The 26,855-nt window shown below is 39.9% G+C and overlaps 1 protein-coding gene across 6 annotated transcripts; it reads left to right on the forward strand.

Annotated features, from left to right (window-relative positions):
- On the forward strand, positions 1-26,711 carry LOC124266539 (myb-like protein X). 6 transcript variants are annotated; one of them, XR_006895790.1, is made up of 9 exons: positions 1-134; positions 1,583-1,687; positions 3,252-3,648; positions 21,050-21,400; positions 22,606-22,854; positions 24,285-24,356; positions 25,056-25,143; positions 25,645-26,291; positions 26,353-26,711. XR_006895790.1 is itself a non-coding variant. In XM_046701335.1 (6 exons), the coding sequence occupies exons 2-6, from the start codon at positions 21,304-21,306 to the stop codon at positions 26,165-26,167; spliced, it is 1,029 nt and encodes a 342-aa protein (XP_046557291.1). In that variant the 5' UTR covers positions 18,759-18,971; positions 21,050-21,303; the 3' UTR covers positions 26,168-26,332. The 6 variants fall into 6 exon arrangements, 1 of the variants encoding a protein (XP_046557291.1); XR_006895791.1 differs by lacking the exons at positions 1-134; positions 1,583-1,687; positions 3,252-3,648 and adding an exon at positions 18,757-18,971 and having other exon boundaries at positions 25,645-25,847; positions 25,959-26,291; XR_006895793.1 differs by lacking the exons at positions 1-134; positions 1,583-1,687; positions 3,252-3,648; positions 21,050-21,400 and adding exons at positions 5,385-5,423; positions 6,328-6,433 and having other exon boundaries at positions 22,687-22,854.
- Positions 26,712-26,855: the final 144 nt, after the last annotated feature.

Here is a 26,855-nt window from a genome sequence, read left to right on the forward strand (position 1 = left end):
ACAAATGTAACACTGTGGCTGCGCTCATAAGACTTTAATCAGGAAGTAATGACAGTGTTTGCTTGGTTTGCTTGTATGTCAGCTGTTTGCTGTGAAGTGGGATTTAACTATATCATCAGGATGTTCAGTCGAAGGTAGGATACATTGTGACATTAAGACATTTGTCAATTATGGCAAAAATTCAGCCAGTCTGTGGTTGTGAACATTAGATAATGTATTGGCATGTCTAAAATATACTTGATTCAGTTGAGCAAATTGTATTGCTGTGACAAGTCATTACAGTAATCAGGGCACAGTGACCTCAGGACATTGGACAGACCTGAGTATCGTCCAGTGATCAAGTGCTTGCATCCATGAAGATATGGGAACAACACTAGGCATTTTTCATGTGACGCTGTAAGGAACTATCAACATGCGATGGTTATCGACTGAGCGTCGGAGTACATGTTCAGTAGGCATTTCCTACATCACATAATATCATGTCCATCAAAACAGTGAAAGTTTCAGCATCACCAAAGAAGACAAATAGTGTCGTATCTGTTGAGAAGGTTATGGGATACCGAAGGTGTCATCATAGTTGTATATCTTTTAAAGCCAGACAATATACATGTATATTATGCTAAATGTTATTACAGGATGACATAAGAGGAAAACTGTGTTCTTCCATTTAGAGAAAACCCTTATTGCCATGGCAACAATCTTCGACTGTAGTTTTGATCTCCGTCAGACTTCCGCCTGTTCCTAAACATTCAGTGAAAGGTCATCGCCAGCGAATGCTCTGTCTCTATATTCCACCAAAACAGATTTCATTGGCGTGAAAGGAAAACAGGACTCACGATTATATTAATGAATTATTGAAAACAGGTCTTAAAGGGTAAACATGTCCTGCCCGAACGGTAATATACGCCCCTAACAATATTTGTATTTAGCCTTTAACCAGGATCATGTAGCAACTGTGAAGAACCATTGTGACCTGTCAAGAACCATTTGGACAACCAAGAGAAGGACTGTGATCATCTCAACATCGCTGGCAAAGGTTTATCCATGCAGGAAATAATGTTGGCAAAAGTTCATCGATGTAGAACATCATTGGCAAAGATGTATTCATGAGGAATGGATAAATTTTAATGTCTTTAATGACTATTTTTTGATGACATATTTTATCTCCAACATCGAAATCTTGTGGCTGGATCAAGGTTTCATGTACTGGACAAGTTGGTTAGATTCACGCACAAGTGAGAGAATGTTTCCGTTATGTTTATACCATGATTCTGATTAACTAATAATTAAAATAAATACAAACAGGAAAATGGTATATTTGTGTATAATATGCTTGAAAATGTGACTCATTCAACTATTGTTTGGCCGACTTTGTAATCCAAAAACGTACGTGACATAAAACAGATTGTGACGAAATTGTCCCAATTTGAAACAACATCCCAGGTCCTAGCCTTGTAGTCTTCCTGTCAAGCAAAATTGAAAACAAAACTGACTCTGTATTATGTTTTACCATTTGTACTTGTCGTTTTTGTATAACGGAACAGTATGATTATTAACATGTTGATGTTTTACCATCCTATAGTTCCTGAGAGTGTATCTGGACGAGTGTCTCTAGACGTGATCTGCACCAGGATGTGGGCAAAGCGACCAGGATTCCTTTTTCTGCTGCCATGGGTTTTACTTCAAGGTATGGAAGTATCGTAGCTTCCTCTTTGTGTGGATTGAAATGTCAAAATGATAGTATAGTTACCATAGTTACGTTGCACATACTGTTAAAGCGTCTAAGCGTGTTTAGTCGATGTTTTAGTTGAACTGACCTTTGATTAAATTGATTGAACTATTGTTCATTACATACCTGTATTACAGAACAGTCACGTTGTTGCTGGTATCTAACACAGGTCATTAATATCTATGGATACATAGGAAGACCGAAATCTATGTAGTCTTGCCCAGGTCGAGTTTATGGGACAAACAGTGAATTTTGTCAGGGTTGACATTTTAAGTTGCAATAGTGCAAAGCAATATCTCGTGAATAACTGAGTTTGCGAATTACACCTTCTGTCCTCTACACATATCATTCCATCAACCTGCATAGGAATAAAAGATTAAGTTTCAAAGTCATACACTTCTCAAAGATCCGGAGCTGATGTATGTTAGAGGTACCAGTGGAACCTTTTCAAAACCGGCAAAACGGTCTCCTGGTATTTTAGCCACTTCCTACAGGGTTTATATGTGTAATGTACACGGCTGATATGTCAACAGGGATACATAGATACTTTTTTGTTGTTAGATCTAATCTACCCTGACAAAGTTGTGTATTGAATTAGATTTATTCCGCCAGATGTTTTCGTTCTGCTATGATATTAATCTGATAAGAGGTAAAATATATAATTGAAAAAAAAAGTACATAAAGAAAAATCAAAATCATAATCACGTGTTTGAGCATAGAAAAATCGCCATTCCATGGAGTATGGCTGGTTGGGGTGATTTCTTAGTTCAAATCGAGTCACAACAAGTAGATGAATTAATGCTGTAGTCAACAATTTCAAATTACCAAAATTTCTATGGATGAATTATGATACAGTGCATGTTAAAAAAAGAGCTACGAAAGAGTCCACAGTCTCACGATAAATTTCGCGATTTGCCCTCTTAGTAAGTGGGATAGTACATATATTGCAAACTGTGTTGTCTGAGGAGCGTAGGGGCCAGTTAGTTGTGCCAACGTTGTTAGTGTCAGTCAAATTTGCAATTTCAGTTCAATGTACAGTGGTCTGTGGTCTGAGACACAAGACGCTCTAACCACTACACCACGGAGGCGGTCCCAAATCTCTGAACCAAAACTATGGCCGATAAAGCCCCACTTTATTCTACATATATAATTTGAAATGTCGCTTTCCGGCTATAAACCAACAGGACAATGAGCATCACGGTGCAGCTAGTGACAAGTGAGTGAGTGAGTGAATCAGTCAGTGGACATTTCAGTCAGCAACACAATGCGTGTAACTATTCTTTGAATGAAGTATGTTACGGAACTGCAAAGAAGATAGTTATGGTCTTCTGAATCTATCCATTCTGAGTTTTCATCAACTGGGATAAAAATATCTGGTTTTATATACCGCGTCGCCTATTTCACATACACCTAGGTACCCATGTGCCATATGGATATCTCATATTAGCTACCAATGCCCGTAAAGTCCCTCTTTAAGACAACCGTCCAAAATCTTTAGCGTCAATCGGTTTTGTATTTTCAGTTCCATATACAGTTGTCTGTGGCCTGAGACACAAGACTGCCTGTTACAACTTCGCCCTGATGGTCGACCCCCAGTGTGCCGCCACAGAGATGCTTCTCCCCACCATGTTTACACTCGGGGTGTCCTCTGACGTTACGTGTCACAGGGAAATAACTTCAAGTAATTTAAGAAATAAAAGGAATAGACGAAATCAGACGTTGTTGTCAACAGCGTGAGAATGATACCGTGACTGAGTACTGCCTTCCTGCCACGAAGAACCAACTGAGAGATCACTACTACCTGGACTTTGTGGACATCTGCACGGCCTCTACAAGATGTCAGCTGTCTTCATATGGTGGTTTGGTGTCACATACTAGTGGTGAAGACTACGTGACGTTCACCTACCACTGTGTACACAGTGAGTCGTTTTTATTAGTGTTTAAGTCACTTAACACAGACAGAGAATAGGAGAACGCTTAGCCTAATGCCTGTCTTCAACTGTATCCATGGTTTCTATCTCTGGTGCTTTGGCAACTTATTTAGCTATGACATAAATGTGATCAAATGTGAAGAAATCACCGTGCATAATTCAATTACGTTAAGTAAATTCTAAAATGTTACGACGTTTGCTATCAACTGTCTTGTCCTTATTATGATAAGAGTATTGCTGAAACGTTGAAGACTCCGACGGCGACAATGTGAACGTTGTCCAACGTATGAGTGTTATCTGGGAACCATGTTACAATAAGCACTGTATTGAAACCAATGTTGGTCCTGATCCCTGGTTTGGTAGCATCGCTGCCGTCCATGAATTTCACTAAAGTAAAATATGTCTGTGATCTGTACCATGTCTTTGTACTGACTAGGACAGACGTTTCCGGATTAATTTTAAGTTTTTCTATAACTCTACAACTCTATGAGCTAGTTTTAGTAAGGTGGTGAGCGGTTATGACATGAATCATTCCTAGCTTAAATTGTGATAACACGAATTTAATAAAATACTAATCAAATCTCACCCGCTCTGTTGTTTTCAATCAGGGCCGTAGGTAGCCAGGGGAAATCCACACCTCAATTAATGACGCAAAGATTGTGGGCAGTCCATCTGACAGATGATCGGTACCCGAATGACGCACATGATTACATATATGCTTACAGCAACCATAATGAGTAAAATAAGGAATCCAGGGTTGTGACATAGACAATCGGAACCCTATAAACTTGAGGTATATTGTGCAGTATCTGATTATAAATAAAGACTTAATTAGAAAAGGATTGCATTCAATCCATATGTCTCCAAAATGTTCAACAAACCTGAAGATATATCATGTATATGATGTGAACTTCACGTACAATTTCTGGACTGTTAACTGAATTTAATAATGCAACTATTGTGTATTAATACTTAAACTGAACAAAACAGATGTTTTGCATATATACAGATATGTCTAAACATATTTATACAGTTTAGTTCAGAACATTATGTACAGATGCTGCAATTTTGAACAAAGAAACTTTTTTTTTAACAACATGACAAACTTTGGTCAAACGTAGCAGGAAAAAATAATATTATATAAAACATTGGCGATTACATAAATGGAGTCATTTTACTTTCACAAAGCAGGAAATTGCATCTAAGAGCAGTTAATTTACAAAAAACCTCCCGGGTGAGCATCCCGGATCCCCCTAGATCCTCGGCTGCTTCGCGGCCTCGACCATAGACAGTGCCCCCAAAAATAAGAAAGGTTTACTACGGCCCTGTTTCAATAAATATTGATAGCGGTAACTGGAACGTAAAACTGCACAGCTTTGATGACTTGGTCTTCCTATTTTCTTCTCCTTTTCAGAGGACACAGTGCTGCACATCAAGCACGACTCTACACACACAGGACAGGAGGTGTACCTGTACAACGACCAGTATGACGGGATAGCTAAAGCCAACTGTATAGCATACTCTCATGAGTGTGACTCTCATGTCATTATACAACTTGCTGCAACACGAGTTGTGTCCCCTGTCTGTCTTGTGAACTTCACTGATGGAGACGTCTGTCCAGGTGGACTGTAAGAATCCACCTGCATCCAGCAACTGTTCCAGTACAATGTTTGAGAGCAAGTCCAACTATGTTAACATGTCGATATTCATGACAGTCGACCCTGGACTTCAAGAAAAGGAATTCCTGTGGATCCGAGGGAAAGGTAATGATCAAATTTAAGTTAAACACTTCTACTACTTTTAAGATATGCACTAAAATGTCAAAATGTTAATTATATTTTTCTTAAATAATGCAAAATATGTTTGTCCAGCAATTCATAAAATTCAAATGTAAGATAAAGGCTTTTTACTGTTCGTAATTTATGCTGTAAAAATTTCAAAATATTACTGATATTTTTCCGAAATAACGCAAAATATATTTGTCGAACACTTAATGAATAATGTCCATGAATAATTACCGCTTCTGAAGCTGGTGAAATATGCAAATGCAATAATATGGGTTGATTTTCAGGTATGTTTTTATTGTCTTATAATTCAGATCTTCATGATGTATTTAAACTCAAATTACCCAAACCGGCTTTCAATCACATCGCATTCATCAAAATTGTTCATTGAAGCAAAGATGATTTAACTCGATTGTATGCTAAGTTATCAACGACTACACAATGCCATTTAGAATGTGGTCAAACGTAACATACGTTATATTTGGATTACACTTTCTTCGTAAAGTATAGATTCTAGTACTTTTGTTGGGTTGAGTCCCATCCGGGATTCGAACCCACAAGATCAGAGAGAGGCACATAAACGCCAGCACACAATGGCTGCCGCTCAGCCACCGCGGCTTAATTTATCAACGAAATCCTCATCACAATAAATAATACAGTAAACTACGTTTATATCGAAGTGACGGATATAACGAACTGTTTGTTGGCTCGGCCCACTTCTTTGTATATTTTAGTCGAACTGCGAATTGAGGACAAAGGTTATTTTACACTTGTCAATATCTACTTGTGCACATACGTTCATGTTTACAGCGCGAGAACTTACTATTAAACATGATCTCAGAGATACTCTGAATGTCATTGACACAAGATAATTAATTTGTAGCGGATACAGGTAAGAATATCACCGTTGTGTGTGGAGCCAACATCCTTTTCAGATGTATCACTGAACTGCCCCACGTCTACATCAACTACTAATCCTAGTACTACTACTACTGCAACTCCTCCTCCTACCACTACGAATGCTGCTACTCCTCCTACTACTACAACAACATACTGCTGCTGCTACTCCTACTGTTACTGCTGCTGCTTCTACTACTGCTACTACTACGAAACCAGCCATTGCGTCTGCTGGTGTTTCCTCTCCAACAAGAAGATTACAGTAACATCATCAGCTACTACTGCACAGAACCTACCATCATCAGATACAACATCAGTCAAGGACAACGTCTCACAGTTCAAACTCTCCTCCAACACGACAGCAGAGTGGATTTACACAGCCAACATCTTTAACATATGGTAATGTAACATCTGTATAAAACTGAACTCAGCCTATTAAACTGGATGTGATGTCATGAACAATTGAGTAGGTCGTCTTTACTTATTTACAATTTGCGGATATGACGTCAAGTTGCTTAAACCCGTGAAGGTCCGGGTTAGAATGAGCCTTCAGTAACCCATGCTTGTTGTAAGAGGCGACTAACGGGATCGGGTGGTCAGGCTCGCTGACTTGGTTGACACATGTAATCGGTTCCCAATTGCGCAGATCGATGCTCATGTGGTTGATCACTGGATTGTCTGGTCCAGACTCGATTATTTACAGACAGCCGCCATATAGCTGGAATATTGCTGAGTGCGGCGTAAAACTAAACTCACTCACTCACTCAAGTTGCTAAACTATGGACTTATGTAGTGGCGTGGACTGGCCATCATCATGAAGGAAGCAATATTATGCTCAGTGTAATATCCCTGATAAGTTGTCAGATAGTTACATGGTAAACAGAAGATATTCGGGGTCGGGTGAAATATGTATGTGTCATATACGAGTGGCGATATCAACCTGATATTTTCACGTGACTACATTTTTTATGTGTATCAAAATGCTGGACAGAAACCTTTTGTTGAACCATGAAGTAAACGGTAGTAGTATATAACTATTCTGTCACTGCAGTGAAAATATCACTTTTCTCAAGCTACGAAATCTCCGGCTTTCACACTTAAGTAAATAATAAAAACAGTTATATTTCCTTGTACAGGTGAGTCATCAAACACATTACCCATTACACTGGACGTATCTGCTGCTACTCTGTTTGTTGGCCTTGTTTTGGGTTGGATAATGACCAGGTAAATTCTATTTCGTATCTCTGAAAATACATTTAACACACACTATATATAAGTCCTTTCTGTGCATAAATAGCATTCAAACATTGTAAACACATTTGCATTACGATCAATTGTGTGTATATCTTTCACCTGACAAATCTTGTAATTTGAGTTCAGAATGAATGAATATTGTTTTACTCCACCTGTAGAAATATCCCAGCGATACCACGAATAACTGGCTATACACATTGTACCCATCAGGAGAATCGAACCTGTTGTTGTTTTGGCGAGTGAGCGCTTCTACCACTACGTTACCCCACACAAATTAGATCAACTGAAACCTATGACACATTGTATAAATATGTCTCTGGTGGAAACCTTTCAGGTGTTACTATCAACGGAAGACAAGGAAGAATGGTGCAGATGTTTACACCACAACCTCCACAATGAAGGAAGAACACACGTACAGTACAGTTCAACCAAGCAGCACAGCGACATATGCTAACACCTCTTATGAATATTACAATCAATAACAAAATAGCCTATAATAAAGTCATACTCCCGTTCATTTTGTTTTGTGTTTACGTTTCTGAAGAACTAGACATGTGGAGGACATTTCCAAATATGACTGTGGAAGGGGTTTTGTCGCTATTATTGAGTATGACACAATATTGGTAACTTCTTTATGTTAAATAAACGAATATATTTTAAGGTTACTAGAGAAGAAGCTAGCCTGTCGTCCTAGCTGGCAGATAATGATATACATTGGATATAATCATGACTGACTGACTGACTGACTGAGTTTGGTTTTACGCCGCTTTTAGAAATATTCCAGCAACATCACGGCGGGGACACCAGAAATGGGCTTCACACATTGTACCCATGTGGGGATTCACCCGGGTCTTGAGCCAACGCTTTAACCATTAGGCTACCCCAGCATGATCATGATGTCTAATAATAATGTTATTTACACCATGAGGTGATCAGGCATATGTGTTATCACAGGTGTCGTGCGCATTGTCCTACCAAGGCCTAATGCTGCCATTTCTGTAGCATAAAATATTTCTGGCTGCTTCAGTAATTTCCTCCTTGCTCTGATTGTTTTCGTGTTATTTCAATTATTTCTGAAGATTTCTCATTGAACATATTCTGTTACATGTACGCCGATGTCAGTGGTGTTATCACAGTTGATATGTGCACTTAGGTAAACCACACATATACGGAGATGTCGTAATCAGAGTGATCACATTACTGATAACCATATCAAGGACATATTTTCCACAAGATGATAATAATAAAATGGCTAAAAAGCGCCTGTATCCACGTACGTGTGCATGATCAAGGCGCTGACACATTTTTATCCCAGTTAACCCAAGCTGCCTGTGAGACGCTAGGTTTACTAGTATACGACTTATCCCACCGGGTACCTATTTACTGGGTAGACAGAGGCATTTTTAACAAACTAACTTGATTACTTGATTATTAAACAGATTTGCATAAGAAAATGATACTTCATTTTCAATGTGATTCAGATGAACATCAAGGCAAGAATTTTATGGATGTCAACTTCTTTATTGTGAATCACTGTGAATCTGAATCACTCCTTCATCAGGTGAATGAAACAATTAGGAACAGACAGCTATATATGTACATGTTAAAACAACAACAGTTAAGAGATAACAAGGGGAAACCAGTAGATAATTGGTAAATGGACAAGTGGAAGCCAGGGATTGTTAATCCAGGCATAGTTGATGATTGAATTAAATTGCTGGTTGGCCATAGACATCAGAAGAAACCAACCAGCAATCAATCGTGACCAGGGGAACATATCTTCCTAGCGCTTGGGACATATAAATTTAATTCAATCATCACTGCTGGCCTCATTGTCCTTATTACTATGAAGCCTGGCTTCCATTTGTGTTCTTACCACTATTGTTACCTCATCAACTACGCCTGGATTAACAATCCCTGGCTTCCACTTGTCCATCCACCAAGTTAGTGCTCATTATACCCCCTGGTTTCTATTTGTTATTCTTATCCCTTGTTAAATTATCAATCCATGGCTTCCACTTGTCCATCTACCAATTAACTACTGGTTTCCCTTGTTATCCCATAACTGTTGTTGTTTTAACATGTACATATATAGCTGTCTGTTCCTAATTGTTTCATTCACCTGATGAAGGCGTACAAATATACTTCGAAACGTCTTGTCCATCACAATAAAGAAGTTAACATAAAATTCTTGCCTTTATGTGTATCACTTCTAAATGCCCCTCAAAGACTCCAGATGAACACCAGTTTAAAACATGCATCATTATGTGTATATAATATGCTGGTGTCAGTACAGAGTGTAACTTGTGCACGAACAAACCCGTTTTGCACGTCCTGTACATGGCTTAAAACCAGAGAGGCGGCCAATACTGTCTTGTGTCAGTATGTACTCAGTCTGTGTACATCGGTTGATAGCCGTTGTGTCCTACACTTTCAGATACCCCTTCCACTAAATGTATCTGTTTGGTCACATATACCAAAACATATCTTTAATCACTGTTGACTTGTATCATGATTGTTTTGCATCTACCGTCAAACACGGTTGTGTCGAAGTCGATGTCGAAGTCGAAGGGACGCTTTAACCACTTGGCTAATCCACCGCTCCTCAGCTAATGGAGAATGAATGACATGCATTTAAGTGGTGTCATTAAGCCGACTCTTTCTGCAAACAGAGGCACTTCTACAAGCCTGTTTGAAAACAATTATACTCCCATGTTCTTTCACAGTGTTAAATACATGTATTAGGAATACAAAACACATTTAAATTCGCTGTTGAAGATTGACTCGAGTGTAATATTTAGTTTTGATTATATACTCATGCCAATAATGGTTCTCACCCCCTTCAATTTTTTGATTGAGAGGGTGTGTGGGAATGGAGGTGAGGTATGTGAGGGGGTTGGGGAGTGGGGTGTGGTGACAACCATTATTGGCATGAGTTTGTTTTTAGTGTCTTGAATGTTCAATTTCTAGCGATTAATATTAAACCTGTTCCTACAAAACACGCTTAAGGCAGGCAAATGGGACCACAACGTGATAAAGTTGCCGACTGATTATCATACATGACACAAGTAACAATTGCTGATAAGATAAAGTGCACCTGTATAACACAGCGTCGGCGTTTTCTAAACATGTAACCAGGATGTTCTGATGCTCACTGCATGGGTTGTTTGTTAGTCGTTCAAACATCGTGAAGTTGGATGCAGCAGGATCGTCAGGGTGTACAGTCAGAGGTAGGATACGTTGTGACATTAAGTCACTGCAGAGTGAGTGAGTAGAATGATTACAACGTGTCATGTGAACTAACCAGTAATGCAAGTTGTCTGCAGTGAGTTACGTGGACATCTACTCGATACTGTCCGTTCAATGACTCCCCAGATTCACCTTTTCTGTAGTTCATGTATTAAATGTACGTATCAATTTTCAAAAGGGTGGCTTTATCCACAGAACATCGGACATACGCGTCACAGAATATTTGTGTTATTTTTCTTTTTATTTAATCACGGGGCAGGACATGCTTATCCTTTTAGCAAGCTCATAGTGTTATCACGATTCGCAAATAATATATTTTTTTATTTTGTACTTTACGCCAAATGGAATCTGCTTCTGTGGCTTGTCAAAACTGGGTATTCTTTGGCACTGGCGTACAGAAGGTATAAGAATTGGTATATTGTAATGTATTTTAGACAAATATAATTCATTTTACCCATTCGACTTTTCCTGGAGCTATATAAAGCTGCTTTTACAAGCACATATCTACTTACAGGAGGATATTTGCTTACGTAAGTAAATTTACTTATGATAAGTAAATTAACCATGGAAACGTCACAAAACGAATTTACTCACGTAAGTATTTATACTCCTGAAGTAAATTTACACTTGCTCCAGTGGTTAAATAGAAGTATATTTACTCCTGGACACAAATGACTCTAAATTTGATTTGCTACTGTAAGTAAATTGATTGCATCATATCTTCAAATGGATAATATTTCATTATTATTATGTTTTATCAATGTTTCATCAAAAGACATAACTGGAATTGATATGGTTTCATAATCCTTCTTTGATGCTTTATTAAATTTATTATTGTACGACCACGTTACAAGATATGGATGTTGCTTCATTGAAGTCAGTTTGACAGCAGTCTCGTGTTTCAGTAGTTTATTTAAAGTTTTACATTTTATATCAGATTGCTCAAATTGTCTTTTCCTTTTCTGTATCAATGATTATGCAATACACATTTATTCTGAAGTAAACTTGAGCGATTACTAATTTCTTCTACATGCAGTTTGTAATAGCCCACTGAATTGTACAATCTGCTTGTTTGAAAATAATTCGACCTGTGCATTAAGAGGTTATGCAAAGCTATCACGTTTCATGTATAAAATATCGCACCTCAGTAAGTAACAGTCGCTTTTATGTCGCTCATACCCGCGCTTCATGCATGCTTAAGGTGCTACGTACATTATTATCCCTGTCATTAGACACCATTGTACCTTCCGAAACTTTCAACTCCCTCCGGATCATACAGCCTCGCTGCCTGTTAGGTGCTTAGAAAGCGAATGGCTCACAGACTCCTTATCTACAACACCATGGCGTTGAAGATGTTACTGTCATAATGATAGCCATAAAATGCCAGCAAATGTTTCTTTAGTCATTCGAAAATTCTCTACCCACTGGTTCTTGAACGGGTGTTTGCCCAATCATTCTTGTCCTTTGCTAGACCTAGGACAAGCCATGCAGTTAACGAATACTGTAGATCTCCTGTGCGTTTTAAAATCAACAGCCTAGTCATTTTGTGTCTTAAGATTAAATGACCAAACTTCTTCAAAACCAGATGCAAATCAGATATACTCCTATTGGTTAAATACCCATGTGAACAGAAAGTAAATATACTTAATTTACTCTATAAGTAAATATACTTACAGGAGTAAATGTGTGCATTTAAAAGAGACTTTACACTAGCGGCTGGTCTCTGAATGAACACATTTTGAAGAAAAAACGTGTTAAATAAAATAAAATACAATAAAAAGGAGTAAGGAGACTTTCGTCATTTTTAGAATTGCCACACATTCTAGACTTGCCTGGGTTACATTTGGTATGTTTGTTTCAGGATCTGCATGACAGACTATCCTAGTCTCTGATACCGAAAATCTGGAGAAGTGTGTCTCAACACCTGAACCTAGGCAAGAATGTGGCCGAGGTGGCCAACATATCTCTTTCTGATGACATGGATTTTACTTCAAGGTATGTGTCTTGTGATTATTTTTATGATGGAACCTTCGTATATTTTGTGTCTGAATTTAGTGTCATGACAATATGTACTATTGTGATACACTCCCCCCCCAAAAATAAAAATGCATGAGCCATTTTAGAAGAATTTATTGCGTTAGTTTAACAACAATTATTTGATGTAATTTCAATGATAAAAGGTGAACATTCACACTTCTATAGACAAGAGAGTCCACCAACACAACATCAGTAATTGCTGTTACTTGAGGTGAGGTGAGGTGAAATTGGGTTTTACGTCGTGCTTGAGAATATTTCGCTCATATGACGACGTGCATGCGTGTGTATGTGTACGTGCGGCTGCTTGTACTAGCCCAGACTGAAGCTGGTTTTATAGTGCTAGCCCACTGAGATACCATGACGCAGTGAAGCATGAATACCCCACTCAGACACATTATACTGACTCCGAGCCGACCAGTCCTTGTTGTACCCATTAATGCCGAGCGCCAGGCAGGGACCAACAAGTACCATATTTTAACGTCTTTTGGTATGACGCGGCCGGGGATCGAACCCGTGACCTCTCCGGGCGGACGCTCTAACCACTACACCACGGAGGCGGTCGCTGTTACTTGAGACCACAAGATGGCGTGTCAAAGTCAATACTTTGTATGGCAACCATTGGCAGCAATTACTGCTCGGCACCATCTCGGCACAGAATGGACGAAGTCACTCTTGCGGAATTCTTCCCACTCTTCCTGCAATGCGATGGCCAGTTGTGGACGTGTCTGAGGCGTGTTTTGACGCTGACGTACACGTCGATTGAGTTCATCCCATAGGTGTTCTATCGGGTTTAGATCTGGTGATTAGGAAGGCTATGACAAGACATAGACGTTTGAATTGGCAAGGTAGCGGACCATAACGCGTACTGTATGTGAAGTAGCGTTGTCATGCTGTAACAACTCCCTCTGTCGGTCCATAATCGGAAGCATGTCACGTGCAAGGACTTTGTTGATGTACCGATTTTCTGTCAGATTCCTCTGAACCACCACTAAATTAGATCTTTGAGTGCTGGATATCTCAGCCCACACCATGCATGACACTTCCTCCACCGAATCTGTCGACCTGTCGAATGCAATTAGAGGCGAAACGTTATTTTCTCCGACGGTAAACACCGTCCCAAAGGCAAGATATGGTGTTCCGGGGTCTGGTCAACGCTGAAATGTCGGGCAACTGCAGACTGCGACTCCCCAGATTCAAGGCGGCCTATTGCGATGTTTCGATTGGCGGCCCTCCTTTGAAGCATGTCGATTTCCTCTTTACCAGGAAAAAGCGAATGACAAAATTAAACAAAGCGTTTGCCTTTCTATAGTGATCGATACTGCAAGCTTTTCCGCTTACTTGCCGTGCATTTAGCTTGGCGTGTTTTCTTGGTGACGTTTTGGCGAATATTTCTTCAAACGCTTCTAAAATAAGGGAAAAGTTAAAATTACCGCGTTTTGACGCTGAAGCTGTTTACAATCACACAAAGATGACGTTGTGGAAAGAAATAGTATATTTGTGTTGTTTTGCCGCAGCTGCATCAGTCCAAAATTCACAAAATCACCTATGCGTTTCTTTTATGAGGATATATACTCTTAAAAATAGGGTATTCTTTCATGTTTCCATGTCTGAAAGAGGGTTTAGTTTCCAGTAAGAAGTGAATATTACTGAAATAAATGGGAACAGATGTAGAGCTTAAGATACAACTAAAGTGTATGAACCCCTTATAGGACATAGTTGCCAGTGGAAAATTTAATGTTGACCACAATGGCTGGTCAATAACTTTTTTGTACATTGTATCGTCTACTTCCTCTACGGATGCGGATGCTATTCATTTTGCCAAGTGTTCTCACCGAAATCTCGACCTTGAGTTTCTGAAAAGAACCCTTGTTGGAGAATCGAAATCCAAGATTATGTACTTTTAGTTAATTTCTTGTGGCACCAATAAGCAGGCAACAGTGCGGTGTCGGCCCGGGAAAGCGCCATTTCAATTTTAGCATACCCGGTAAAGCGTCAAACCAGGTTCTGTCGGGTATTGCGGGAAAAGAGTCAACATGCTAGTTGCAAAGAAAACGTCGGATTTTCGTAAATGAGTTGAGCCTCCATGATTCAAAATTGTCTTCGTTATTCCTGTTTGAGCATGTTAAACATGAGAAGTTAATGTGAGAAGTTTGATCCAAATTAATCATATTAGAATGTGAGAAGCCATGTTATAAGTAAAGAAAGATAGTTTGATATAACAATAGATCAAACAGTTTTGTTACTTTGTTGTGTAAACTATAAATTGAGACTGTGTTCATCCTTATAGTTTCATCCCTGTACATATGAAGTGCAGGAAATATCGTTAATAAAATGGCTAATGCTCAGGTTCGAATTACATTCGTCGAGACGGTCAGAGGCTGTAAACTTGTTTTTTTACCAGTATAAGTTCAGATGTAAGAAGAGTCGGGGAGAAAAGAAGTACTGGAACTGTTTATAGTTGCTGGTTGCAATGCATCTGTGGCAACACAGAACCGGGTGCTGCATGCTCTTCTGCAGGTGAACCACGCCCACCCTCCTGTACCCTTTGAGAAGGAGGGTGAAGTGTTCAAGTCCAAACTGGTTCACCGGGCAAAGACCGACTGTGACAACACCACAACGTAGTTCCAGATTACACATCAGCCACCAGATTGGCGAGGTTGATTACGCTGACAATGTGGCAGATCTACTGCACTTAGAGTAACAATGTGGCAGATCTACTGCACTTACAGTGACAATGTGGCAGATCTACTGCACTTACAGTGACAATGTGGCAGATCTACTGCACTTACAGTGACAATGTGGCAGATCTACTGCACTTACAGTGACAATGTGGCAGATCTACTGCACTTACAGTGACAATGTGTCAGATCTACTGCACTTACAGTGACAATGTGGCAGATCTACTGCACCTACAGTGACAGTGTGGCAGATCTACTGCACTTACAGTGACAATGTGGCAGATCTACTGCACTTACAGTGACAATGTGGCAGATCTACTGCACTTACAGTGACAATGTGGCAGATCTACTGCACTTACAGTGACAATGTGGCAGATCTACTGCACTTACAGTGACAATGTGGCAGATCTACTGCACTTACCGTGACAATGTGGCAGATCTACTACACTTACAGTGACAATGTGTCAGATCTACTGCACTTACCGTGACAATGTGTCAGATCTACTACACTTTACAGCGACAATGTGTCAGATCAACTGCACTTACAGTGACAATGTGGCAGATCTACTCCACTTACAGTGGCAATGTGGCAGATCTACTGCACTTACAGTGACAATGTGGCAGATCTACTGCACTTACAGTGACAATGTGGCAGATCTACTGTACTTACAGTGACAATGTGGCAGATCTACTGCACTTACAGTGACAATGTGGCAAATCTACGGCACTTACCGTGACAATGTGGCAGATCTACTGCACTTACAGTGACAATGTGTCAGATCTACTGCACTTACCGTGACAATGTGGCAGATCTACTGCACTTACAGTGACAATGTGGCAGATCTACTGCACTTACCGTGACAATGTGTCAGATCTACTGCACTTACAGTGACAATGTGTCAGATCTACTGCACTTACTGTGACAATGTGTCAGATCTACTGCACTTACAGTGACAATGTGGCAGATCTACTGCACTTACAGTGACAATGTGGCAGATCCACTGCACTTACAGTACATTGACTGTGTGGCAGATCTACTGCACTTACAATGACAATGTGGCAGATCTACTGCACTTACAGTGACAATGTGGCAGATCTACTGCACTTACAGTGACAATGAACATGATTTGCAGTGAAATATATCAGTTCAAAAAATATGTTGTATTAATGTTATTTCTGTCCAAGAGCGTTTGTTGGGGATACTCGGATGGTAGCTCAGGATGGTGGATAACAGACAGAAGACAAAAGTCAGCGGTAGAGTTGAAGACAGCAGCAGCCATGTTTTATTATGGTTGGGGAATAATGGTAGAAATGGTACATAAAGTGGAAATCACGTGACAGAACGCACACCGGGCCCGAGTGGCCAATGTTCCTGATGTGGAGACCCGCTCTGCACAGTCAGTAGTCGGACGGAGATTCTTCATCGTCGACGTAGTCGTTGGTGAGGCGACGGCCTTGGCAGACGCCCCGACAAGCCGCACAACTCTCTCCGCTTCTGTCCATGATCTGGGCCGTCTCCTTGCCTCGAGACCTTTATATTCCACATAAATTCAATACGTTTCCAAATTTGTGTACTTTTCAATCATTATTTACGTCTAAAAATTGTCAATCTTAAAAAGCTTTCCAGATTTATACCTATCATCAACTCAACACTAAAGAAACTTCACTGATTATAACCAAAATTAATCTTCACCTTCTTTTTGTACGCATAATTTGTATGTACTGTCTTCTCTTGTACAACCGATGGTGGTTGAATGAGAATAAAGGAATTGAATTGAATTGATTGGTCTCCCTGACTGACCATGTCAGTCCGGTTTTATGCATAGGGACATTACGCCACGTTGTGCAAGGTCACTGACCTATGTACATACGTAGGATCCGCCGACGTAGGGAAGTGTGACATTTTCTAATATCATTAATTATTAAGGGTCCTGTCCGGAGGGGGTTATGATAAGAGGGGATACACCACCGGGATACACCGAATGATTGCTGAATACATTAATAGACAAAAGGGATAGAATTTCGGTGTACTTTGGACATATATTGAAACAAATATGTCGTTTGAATATATGAAGTTTTACAGAAACTTATTGAAATGGTTTACTCTATGACATTTATATTAACTACGATCCGGTTCAACGAAACTCTGAATCATTCAAATCCTTTTGTCTCTGATGTTGTTATTCAGTGCGGGAAAGTCCCCAAATCACTGGAGGTGAGGTGAGGTGAATTGGGTTTAACGTCGTGCTTGTGAATATTTCGCTCGTATGACGACGTGTGCGTGTATGTGTATGTGCGGCTGCTTGTACTAGCCCAGACTGAAACTGGTTTTATAGTGCTAGCCCACTGAGATACCGTACATGCCACAGTGAAGCATGAATACCCCACTTAGACACATTATACTGACTCGAGCCGACCAGTCCTTGTTGTACCCATTAATGCCGAGCGCCAGGCAGGGACCAACAAGTACCATATTTTAACATCTATTGGTATCGACGCGGTCGGGGATCGACCTGCGACCTTCCGCTCTCAGGGCGGACGCTCTAACCACTACACCGCGGAGGCGGTCCCAAATCACTGAACCAAAACTATGGCCGGTAAAGCCCCACTATATTCTACATATATAATTTGAAATGTCGATTTCCGGCTATAAACCAACAGGGCAATGAGTATCACGGTGCAGCTAGTTACAAGTGAGTGAGTGAGTGAATCAGTCAGTGGACACTTCAGTCAGCAACACAATGCGTGTAACTATTCTTTGAATGAAGTATGTTACGGAACTGCAAAGAAGATAGTTATGGTCTTCTGAATCTATCCATTCTGAGTTTTCATCAACTGGGATAAAATATCTGGCTTTATATACCGTGTCGTCTGTTTCACATACACCTAGGGTTACTGACTTGTAAGGTATTCATGTGCCGTATGGATATCTCATATTAGCTAACAATCCCATAAAGTCCCTCTTTAAGACAACCGTCCAACATGTTTAGTGTCAAACGGTTTTGTATTTTCAGTTCCATATACAGTAGTCTGTGGCCTGAGACACAAGACTGCCTGTTACAACTTCGCGTTGATAGTCGACCCCCGTGTGCCGCCACAGAGAGTTGCTTCTCCCCACCATGTTTACACTCGGGGTGTCCTCTGACGTCACATGTCACAGGGAAATAACTGGAATTTTTAAGACGGGAAGGGAGTAGACGAAATCAGACGTTGTTGTCAACAGCGAGAGAATGATACCGTGACTGAGTACTGCCTTCCCGCCATGAAGAACCAACTGACAGATCACTACTACCTGGACTATGTGAAGATCTGCACGGCCTCTACAACATGTCATCTGTCTTCACCTGGTGGTCTGGTTCAACATACTGGTGGTGAAGACTACGTGACGTTCACCTTCCACTGTGTGTACACAGTAAGTAGCGTCTCTTGTAAATTTATGTTGCAGCTACACACACAAACACACACTGTGAAAACCATCAAATATCAAAGAAATGATGTACAAGTAAGAGTTTCTTTATAAAATAAACTACTGCAAACATATTATAATGCTAGTACAAACACAGCGTGTCTGTACAATCTCAGTGGCATTAGAATTTCAATGTCAGTATATAATGAAATAGCAGTGATATTAGCAATAAAGTCAGAGACAGTATAGTCCGTTTGGCTCAAAATCGGACCGATGAATTGCAATCTAACTCGAAAACAACTAAACATAGAACACTCAATGAAACACTGATCATTACGTGGGAGGACTGCAAAGGAGGAACAGCCAGGTGTACGCGAAGCACGTACACACGTGCTTACCAAGACATTGATTCATTAACCTGTGCTGTGCTGTTCCATCCTTTCTCGCACACCTCCCTCGTAACAAATAGTGAACTGTGTCAAAATTTTAATGATAGTTTGTTAAACAACTTTTAATGTTTAGGACATAAATTCTGAAAAGAAATCACAGAGTTGGTCTGATGATGGTTTGATCATGATCAGTGTTTCATTGAGTATTATATGTTTAGTAGTTTTCGAGTTATATTACAATTTTAACCAAAGGGACTATAATATTCACCATCAGCAACACTGGTGAAGCTTCCATAACAGGTCCATATCGGATACCCTGGGTGAGAATATCAATCGCCACAGACTGCTGTTAGTGATGTAATTACAGGTGACAGAGGCACGCGTGTCCCCTTTATATAGTAATGAAAAGAATATTCCACAGCATGATGGATAGGTCTACTATTTTTTTCCTGGAAGCTCCCATGCAGGCTAGATTTGACTCTAGGATTAAATAAAGCTACAGCACTACTTCCCTCTATTGAATCTCAACAGGAACAATGTCATTAAATGACTATATGTACAGTAAACTTCGGTTAACACAAACTAAACTTTCGCCATAACGGGAGCCCGTATACCCATTTCGGCTAAAATATATAGCAACTGACCAGGACTAAAACAGTTCGTTATATCCGTCAGTTCGTTATAAAAGCGTAGTTTGATGTACACACATATTCACACATTCACACACATATGTACACGCGATTAACAGTAACTTACATAATTACAGTATTATAGCACGATGTCAGATTGCATTCAAGGCATGACTGGTACACAGAGTTTCAATACATCGGGCAGTGGGTGGGCTATTGGTTACAGCGTCACGCGTCAGGCCACACTCACTCACTCTATATACGCGACATAGAGGGTAACAGTGAAGTGCATGCAACTATGTCACTGCCGAAAGTATATATCAAAATGCACTAATAAGCACTTCAAGTCTTTGGCAGATCCATATCACACCTACGGATATGCATATGCCGTGCTTAAGGTGTTCCTTTAAGTGGTAAAACTCAGTCACCTGCACCTTGTCTTTCGGTAATCTATGGTCCAGCGGTTTAAGGCGCTGTATTGCACTGTGCAGAGTTGCATCAAACAGACATGTCAGAATCCTAATAGGGTCGTGGGTAGAGATCCCAGATTGTCCTGATAAATTATGAGTCATTACCGTACCATAAGTAGGGTGTTTTAGTAGTTAATGTCTTCTTTCTGCAACATTTCCTGATCCATTCGTAACCACTCTTTCCGTGACCTACAAGAAGACTCGTACCCTACCGTACGCCATTATTGCCAAGAATCGTGGCAAACTAATCAAATCGCGCGTAGTAAAACGCATTTCGAACCATGAAAATGGCGGCACCTTTAAACTTTGAAACTTCGCTAAACCATGCAAAGCACAATTTAAACCTAAACATTTAGCTAAAGAATCCGAAACTTTAAACACTGAAACATATTTACAAAGGGAATGACTTATTCAATCTATTACATCTCTTGAGAAGATTATGCAATCTTTATAATATTTTAATCTTGAACATATATTAAAGTCAATTGACCAATGGATATTCATTTTCAATACCTATTCAAAATGAATACATGTACACGTACCTTCGTGTAAGAAGTATGTATGCATGCCTTTAAGTCCTCTGTCAACCTTCCCAGAGGACACAGTGCTGCACATCCAACACGACTCTACACACACAGGACAGGAGGTGTACCTGTACAACGACCAGCATGACGGAGAGGCCCATGCCAACTGTATAGCATACTCTCATGAGTGTGACTCTCATGTCATTATACAACTTGCTGCAACACGAGTTGTGTCCTCTGTCTGTCGTGTGACCTTCACTGATGGAGACGTGTCTGTCCGGGTGGACTGTAAGAATCCACCTGCATCCAGCAACTGTTCCAGTACAATGTTTGAGAGCAAGTCCAACTATGTTAACATGTCAATATTCATGACAGTCGACCCTGGACGTCAAGAAAAGGAATTTTTGTGGATCCGAGCGAAAGGTAATTGATTATTATCATTAAATTTGTACATCTCCTGATTTGGTTCTAAACCCAGAAATGTAACAAGATGTAAACGTGTAAGAGGTTTTGAATACTGATAGGTGAAGCCTTTGGATGATTTCGAGTTCACTACCGCTTACCTGAGCAACTCACAATTATGAAGTTTACACTTTTTCTGTTGTCAGATAAGTTTAGAGTGACATCATATGACATCATATGAAATTTACATTACAGCTGCTACTGTATGAAGCAGGGACAAATGGCTTTTCTAAGATGGCTAACTTGTGCCTAATCATTTCCTTTCATGAATAGAATATGTTTATATCATTTTCATCACCATGTGTTTGGCATATCGTCAGTATATCTTTACGATGGTGTCGGAAAAACTCGTTTTACTTTTGACTAAGTTGAGGAATTGATAACTTGATGACGTCATAATCATATTGGCCCTGAACATCTCAAGTTTGAAGCGATCGACCTAAACATAAAACCAAATATGACATAACATTTGCATTTCCTCTACGATGACGAGTATTATATTTTGTTTTCGACCTTTGGAAATAATGAGATAATTATCTCAGTGCAAACGTATGTATTCTCATTATACTGTTCCATGAAAATTTTCGGGAATAGAAATTATGGCTAAGTTATTGATTGCAGCATTGCATTGCACTTTAGAGCAAATAAGAGAGTTGTTTCATGATAGAAACACAGAAAACTTTTCTAGTTTCACCAGAATGTCTGATTTGTAATATTGAACGCAAAGTTTGTTTATCTCCATTCTACATATATAGATAAAGTGTGCACGAATATGTTGGTGATAGCCCTGTTGAGATTTATATGTTCAAATGGGCCAGTGCACGTTGACCACAATCTCAAAGGTTTGCTAAATACAATGTTTATTTCTAATACAGCACACATAAAATTCGGAAACAAATTCGATTGATAACCTCTACCAATTGTCTTCACAATACCCGTTTACCAATCACGTCTTTGAGTTTTACTTACCACTTCAGTGATAATTTAACTTTCAGCAAAAAATTTAAAAAATTTCTATGGCATGGCAGCCCAGTACCATGTCTGAAATCAAGCCCAAAGGTACATAAGCTGACCTGCAGCTATGTTGGGTAATTGTAACTTTGTCTGAATGTTGGCATAAAACACATGATTGCCTGTAGTATTAATCAAGGTTCACGTATGTGTAGCCGATACAGGTAAGAATGTCACCGTCGTATGCGGAACCAACATTCCTTCAGATGTGTCACTGAACTGCCCCACGTCTACATCTACAACTCCTACAACAACTACTACTGTTGTTACTACTACTGCTGCTGCGGGAACTACTGCTACTGCCGTTGCTTCTGCCACTTCTACTTCTTCCACGACTAAACAAGCAACAATGGAGCCCAACACAGTCAGCACACAAAAACCGGGAGGAGTAAAACCATCAGCTGGTAAATCACAAGTTATGCAGTCTACAATAACAGCGTCATCAAAGACGTCCATACACAACAACGGCGCCACAACGCTGTCTGCGTCCAGTGGGAACGGTGTTTCTCCAAGCACCACGCCACACCATTCCAAGCCAAATTCCCCCTCTACACACCCGTCGCAACCTCCCAGTGGATTTGTAACATTTTCTGATACATATAGAAAATAGCCTGTCTGTTCAAACAGTGGGCTTAACCCGTGAAGATCCGGGTTAGAATTGATCTTCAGCAACTCATGCTTGTCGTAAGAAGGATGGTCGGATGGGATCGGATGGTCAGGCTCGCTGACTTGGTTGGCACATGTCATCGGTTCCCAATTGCGTAGATCGATGCTCATGATGTTGATCACTGGATTGTCTGGTCCAGACTCGATTATTTACAGACCGCCGCCATAAAGCTGGAATATTGCTGAGTGCGGCGTAAAACAAAAAGCAAACATGACTTCTTTAAGTGGGATTTAGAAGCTTGTATAGAATTTATCTATCCATAAAAGGTGTTCCTCTACAAACGAACAGTGCGCTCACCTTTTCGCTAGCAATTTCATAATGATTCATAAACACATACGAATCATAGTCAGAATCGCACAATGGACTCAGCTTTTATTTATGCATGATACACTCATACATTTTCGTAAGTCAGCTTTTAGTGTTCGTTACAATATACACATGTGATTGGCTAGAGTGAGTGAGTATGGTGTTACACAGCATTTAGCAATAGTTCATCAATATCAGTCCTGGGGACGCCAGAAATAGGCTTCACTTATTGTAACAACGTGTGGAATCGAACCCGGGTCTTTGGCGTGACGAGCGAACGCCTTAACCACTAGGCTATCACCCCCATGCCCCATCATCGGTGACATTTTGATGACGTTTGTGACCTTTTTGGTGAAATTCAGCTTTGGAACGTATACCTTCTTTTGCCCTGCAACTTAAGTAGGAATCACTCATGATCCATTTATGTGAACATAGTCCCTAGTACACTGTGTGTGTCATTGTAAGGTAATCTGGTTATGTTTGCACTTCACTGGCCTTTAAAATCTGCATCGAGTTTACAAATCGCTACCTATTTCTGTACTACTTCTGGGACGGTGGGGAAGCCTACTGGTTAAAGCATTTATTCGTCACGCCGAGCTCGATTCCCCACAAGGTTCGATTCCCCACAAGGTTTACAATGTGTAGAGTCCAATTGCGTTGTCCCCCGCCGTAATAATACTGGAATATTGCTATAAGCGGCGAAAGACCAAGCTCACTCACTCGCTGTACTATTTCTTGTATCTACATTCGGGTTTTTCAATCACCCTGGGAATTAGTGCTAAGTAGTTTTCTCAAGTTACACACCCACTTGTTTTCATCACTAGTTGAATGCTATCAAGGCAATGTTTGTCGTTTTGCCAGAGACCTCTTCACCAAAGGGTACTGACATATCAACTTCAACAAGAGAACCCCAACCTTCAACACCAAGCAAAGGTAAGTCAAGGGTGACATACTGGCTCACACAGACAGATACTGACGCGAGATCAAACAATAATATTTAATAACATTCCTCATCGATTGCATTAAATAGCCGGCTTTTATTGATGTTGATGTTTATGTTTTTCGTTGTAACTCGACGAATAACAGAGACGTCATCTAATGAATACAGTGTATTTCTACTCAGTTAATTTGAAACGTATTTATTTTGCTAGCAATTTTAACATTTTTCGTGAAAGGAAAACACCTCCTCGACAAGGCTCAGAGACAATGTATTTCACTGTTGAGATAACTGATACGATTTTTCATTTCATGTGTTCTACATCAAATATATCACAACCGCTTACTAACATGTGATACAGCTATATTGACGTCCCGATGATAATGATGACACATCGTAACATGTCTGACCTTATATCGATCATGTAAGTCTTCCGACACATAACTCAAAATTATACAGCTTTTTTCGTTATACACTCATGCCAATAATGGTTGTTATTACCCTCCCCACCCCAACCCCCACACACCCCACACCCTCTCCAATAAAACAAAAGGGGGTGACAACCATTATTGGCATGAGTATAGCAGATAAAATGTTGTTGATATATAGGTTTTATCTGTGACGCAGTGGCTCATTTTGAACAATCAACATAACACACATTTTCATTTATTATTGTACGTATCTAACGTTTCCAGAGGTGTTTATAATCGGCGGGAGTGTTGGAGGAGCCGTGTTGATAGCTGTCATAGTGACAATCACAGTGTGCGTACGGCGAAGGAAAAGGTACACACATATCCGACCAGTTTATTTATAGCGCATTAGGGAATAAACTCGCCATAACTTCTTTAAATGTCATTACCACCACATGTACTTTATCATGCAAGAATCGACGTCAACTTACATGTACATTACATCGCAATTCTATGAATGTGTTGTTCATCTACGATCCATGCATAGACGATAACAAAGATCTTGCATATTTAACGATGTGTGAAATATATGAATGAAAACACTTTGCTTCCTATAACTCCTTAAAAGCCATGGTATATGGCGTCATCTCGTATTCTACATGGTGTTTAAAACTGTCATTGTGTCAATGGACAAACCATTATACATACGACAAACACACATCAAAATTCAATTGAAACAAAGCAGAATCGTTACATACGCATGTGTAACATATATATAGATATCGTGTTTTTTCATAAGATTTTACATGAAAAACCGCAAGTCTAAAACCATATATAAAGCCTTCATAATATCTACCGAATTTACATTTCCCAGAAACAGTTCAGAGAATACAGACCAAAAACGTGAAATCATGAACGAAAGCCAAGAGAATGGATACAGCTCCAACGGTGCCAGGAACTCCGGCGGTGACAATGGATGCATGTCCAACCCAATCTACGAGGCAACTGATGACTACAAGATGGAGCAGTTACACCGGAATAGCTGTGGTGACGAGGGCTCTGGACATGAAACCGTGTCTCCTTACGCCCTGTCCGGACCAGCTCGTCCGGGTCTCAGCCTGAAGAAAAACACCTGGGTGACGCAAAGTAAACTGGACTATTTTGACGATATCCTTTTCAATGACCAGCCCAGTGGAGAAGATTCAGAAGAGACAAGCGATGTTCAAGCTTCAGATCTCTACGCCAAGGTGAACAAGCCACAGCGGACCGATCAGGTGTCGGATATATATGCCAAAGTTGACAAGTCAAGGACGACCGTTCGTGGAACATCCGGGTCGTGCGCTGATGGAAGTGAGAATGATGACGTCGCTACGCTGTACGCAAAGGTTCAGAAGTGACTCGAAATGAGGACATCCTTTTCTGTGTGAATTGAATGAGTTAGTTTTACGCCGCTTTTAGCAATATTTCAGCAATATCACGCGGGGAACACAAGAAATGGACTTCACACATTATTTGTTAAGAGTGAGTGAGTATGGTTTTACGCCGCTTTTAGCAATATTCCAGCAATATCACGGGACACCAGAAATGGGCTTCACACATTATTTGTTAAGAACACATGTTGATTTGTCTAATATTTAATTGTTATTTAATGTGTTCTGAAGTATGTTCTAACGTGTTGATTATCTTCCATTATAGCTCTTTCGCCTCTAGTTGTTCTTCTGTTCTCGTCTTTGATTCATTTTAAAGTGATGTATGTTTTGTTAGTGCCTATTTTGCCTATTGCTTGTATTTATGTATAAAACATTTATATATTTGTTAGCAACAGTTTTTAAATTTTCTTTGCGTTTAATATTTCTGCTATATTCATACCTTATGACCATGCTGCTTCTGCATGTCTATAGTGTCACGTACAGATCAAAAACAATAAACACAAAACCTACAGTGCTCTTTCTTGTTCTCACTGTCTGTTGTTTGGAGATGTATTCAGAAACATGTCAGTTATCTTATCGGTGTTTTGATAATTGATAATTGCTGATAATGATATGCACAACGAAAACACTTCACGCGAGGCGGGACTTGCCGTGG

This window comes from Haliotis rubra, unplaced genomic scaffold (assembly GCF_003918875.1).
Source record: "Haliotis rubra isolate DU_JTF1 unplaced genomic scaffold, ASM391887v1 Scf1263, whole genome shotgun sequence".
Classification (NCBI taxonomy): Eukaryota; Metazoa; Mollusca; class Gastropoda; order Lepetellida; family Haliotidae; genus Haliotis; species Haliotis rubra.